Source organism: Apaloderma vittatum, unplaced genomic scaffold (genome assembly GCF_000703405.1).
Source record: "Apaloderma vittatum isolate BGI_N311 unplaced genomic scaffold, ASM70340v1 scaffold13165, whole genome shotgun sequence".
Taxonomy (NCBI): domain Eukaryota; kingdom Metazoa; phylum Chordata; class Aves; order Trogoniformes; family Trogonidae; genus Apaloderma; species Apaloderma vittatum.
Window position 1 is genome coordinate 13725 of NW_009717720.1, and position 2725 is coordinate 16449.

Genomic DNA, 2725 nt, shown 5'->3' on the forward strand with positions numbered 1-2725 from the left:
CTCGGGCCGCCCCACCCGCGCCCCCGGAGCCGCACGACCGATGGTCGAGAGACAATCGGTCACAGCACACCTCGGATCGTGAATTGACGTTCCGTGCGTTGGGAATAGGTGAAGCCAGGAAGCTGTAAATATTTTCCTGAAAGCCCCTATTCTTAAAAATGTCATTTGTGCAGCAGAATGCGGTTGGGTTCTTTGGAGGCAGGAGAAAACACGAAGGCTGGAACAATGCTTGACCTTTTCAGTGTTACGGTGAACTTAGAGTAGAAGGACCCAAGAGGCCCAACCCTGCCGTGGAAAACTGCAACTGTCGGGTTTTGTTTTTCCGTGTGTTTTTCATCTGAGCTTTTTTTTTTTTAACCCGGCACAGGATGGATTTGTTAAACTTGATCTCCTTTGCAGGCTCCTTACTCACACAAGTGCTAAAGTGGGGATGTGGTAGAGCAGGGCGGGACTGCTCCAAGATGGCATCAGCAGAAGTAAGGGGTGCAGAACCAGGGCTGACGCCTTGCGTGCGTCTCAGTGAGGTGTTGCAGGACAGGTGACGTTCCTTTGATGTCCCTTGTGCATTATCATCCCTTTCCAGTTGAGCCCAGCGTCACAGGTGTGGAACTGGTTGGAGATGTGGCAGGGATTTGAGTGTAACCAGGGCTTTTGTTCTCCAAGCCTGAGGACTTTTCTCCAACCCAGAGAGAACCCCAAGCTGTGCTCATCCCTGCTGCTTCTCCACCAGGGCATGGAGCTTGCCCAAGCGGTTTCCCTCTGATCAGTGTTCTGATTTCGAACAGATTTGACTTTTTATAGGAGTAAAGTTACTGGGGAAGGTTTTTATTGTCAGCTCAGTAGATTAATCTTTGACACCAACGGGCCTGAGTGATGAGGGTTGCTTCTCTAACTGAATTGGATTTCTGCATTAATCACGCTCGGTGCATTTCTGCGTATGAAGTGTGTATAAATTTGTATGCCGAGTCTTGCACTTGGAAGCTCTGAAGGCAGAATAATAGCTTTGGAATTGAATCTTCTAATGCTGTGGGCAGATTGTTAACAAAAATGAAGGCTTCTTGTGGTATAATTCATCCAAAACAATGGGCATTTTCGAGTCTCGGAGAGATTGCAATCAACTTTGGGACGTGTAAAACTGATTGCTGTCACGCTGCCACCAACATCGAGCCGCGCGTTTGGAACCCAGCGCAGGGAGTGGGTTATAGGCACTTAGACATATGCTGATACGGAGAGAATATATTCTTCATCTTCCAGACGGAAAAGGATTATTAACTCATCACAGTGTAATGACTTACTACCAGCCAATTTAAACACCCGGTTGCCGAGCAACCCGTAATGTATGTATACAAATATGTATGTATGCATGCAGGATTTAAATGTATAAAATAATTACTGATGTTTCTGCATGCCCACAGAATATCTGTCTGGCTGCACCTCTGGGGCGATGTTGGTGCCTCTACCCCAGGCTGTGGAGGCCAGCGTGCCTCCCCTGTGTGTCCTGTGGCCATGACGTCCTGCCCTGCAAATTTTTTGGGTTTGCTTTTCTCTTCCCGCAGGTACACGCTGCTTCCCAAGGGGGTCCTGCAGATCACAGGACTGAGGGCAGAAGACAGTGGGATTTTTCACTGCGTTGCTACCAACATTGCTAATGTGAAGTTCAGCCGGGAGGCCAGACTCACCGTGTCAGGTTAGTCCCAGTAAATGCTGACCTGACTGTCTGTCTTCTTCTTCCCGTCGCTGTTCTGGACCAGAGCTTCAGGCTCATGTGATTGAGAAACGTTCCTCGTAACACCTTCCTTGTTCTGGGTTGTTGTTAGTTCCTCCCAGATCAGTCCCTTTGATAGCAGATAAATCTGTCTCTTTGCCTGTAAATTAGTGCCAGTTTCTGGGTAGAGGGAGGATGGTGAGCAAATGAGTTACAGCAGCTTTACATTAAATAAATTCTTTTGGAAATGTGGAAGATCCCTCATTTCCTTATGAGACCCGCCCACTCTGGGAGTAATTGCTGCACACAGGGTGATCAATTATTTATCTAATGGGGGAATTACATTCTGTAGGCTGGTAGTATTGCATTGCAACCGAATTGGACTAACCTTTCTTTGGAAGATGCAAAAGAGAAGTCCTGAGCACCCAGGGCTGAATTTTGGCGTGATTCTCCATCTGCATTTGAAGTCAGTGGCTCAGACATCTCTGAAAGCTCCAGCTGAAGAAATGGCAGTGCCTCATGGTCTCCTCTTCAAAAAAAAAAGGGCCAAAATCACCTACTTGCAGCTTGCTTTCCTGCTGCCGGAGGTAGGATGGGATGAAGCTGTTCCGGGCAAACCAAGCTTTGCATGCGCACAAGTTTGTGAAAGCACACAAAACGGCGCGTGGAGGTGATGACCCTGGGCACGGTGAAGGAAGGATCAGGGTGCAAATACTCCACCATGTTTCCATAGCTGTGCTGCCTCTGCTGAGCTGCCCATTGCCCACCCTCCGTTTGCTGTCCTCGTGTGACTCGAGGTGATCTCTTGGAGCCCCTTCAAGCAATAACCCACCAGCCCAGTTTTAAACCTGATGTTAGATTGTCGCCTTCAGTGTACGCTCGTATCTCCCAGCTGCCTTCACCCTCCAAAACAGCTTCCTGGCTGGTGGGTCTGGAGCAGGAGACTGTACTGAGTGTCAGAATAGCCTCTGCCGACTGTAAAAAAGCAGCACGTGAGAGATGGGGTGAAGCTGAGGAAAG

The 2725-nt window shown here is 48.7% G+C and overlaps 1 protein-coding gene across 1 annotated transcript in view; it reads left to right on the forward strand.

Moving 5' to 3' along the window:
• The window catches only part of IGDCC3 (immunoglobulin superfamily, DCC subclass, member 3), a gene marked incomplete at its 3' end in the record, with an annotated part of 41814 nt that overhangs the window by 4340 nt on the left and 34749 nt on the right, over positions 1-2725 (forward strand). Inside the window, exon 4 of the mRNA XM_009870012.1 lies at positions 1557-1687. Within this exon, the coding sequence (XP_009868314.1) occupies positions 1557-1687 (131 nt within the window). The remainder of the gene's footprint in view (positions 1-1556; positions 1688-2725) is intronic.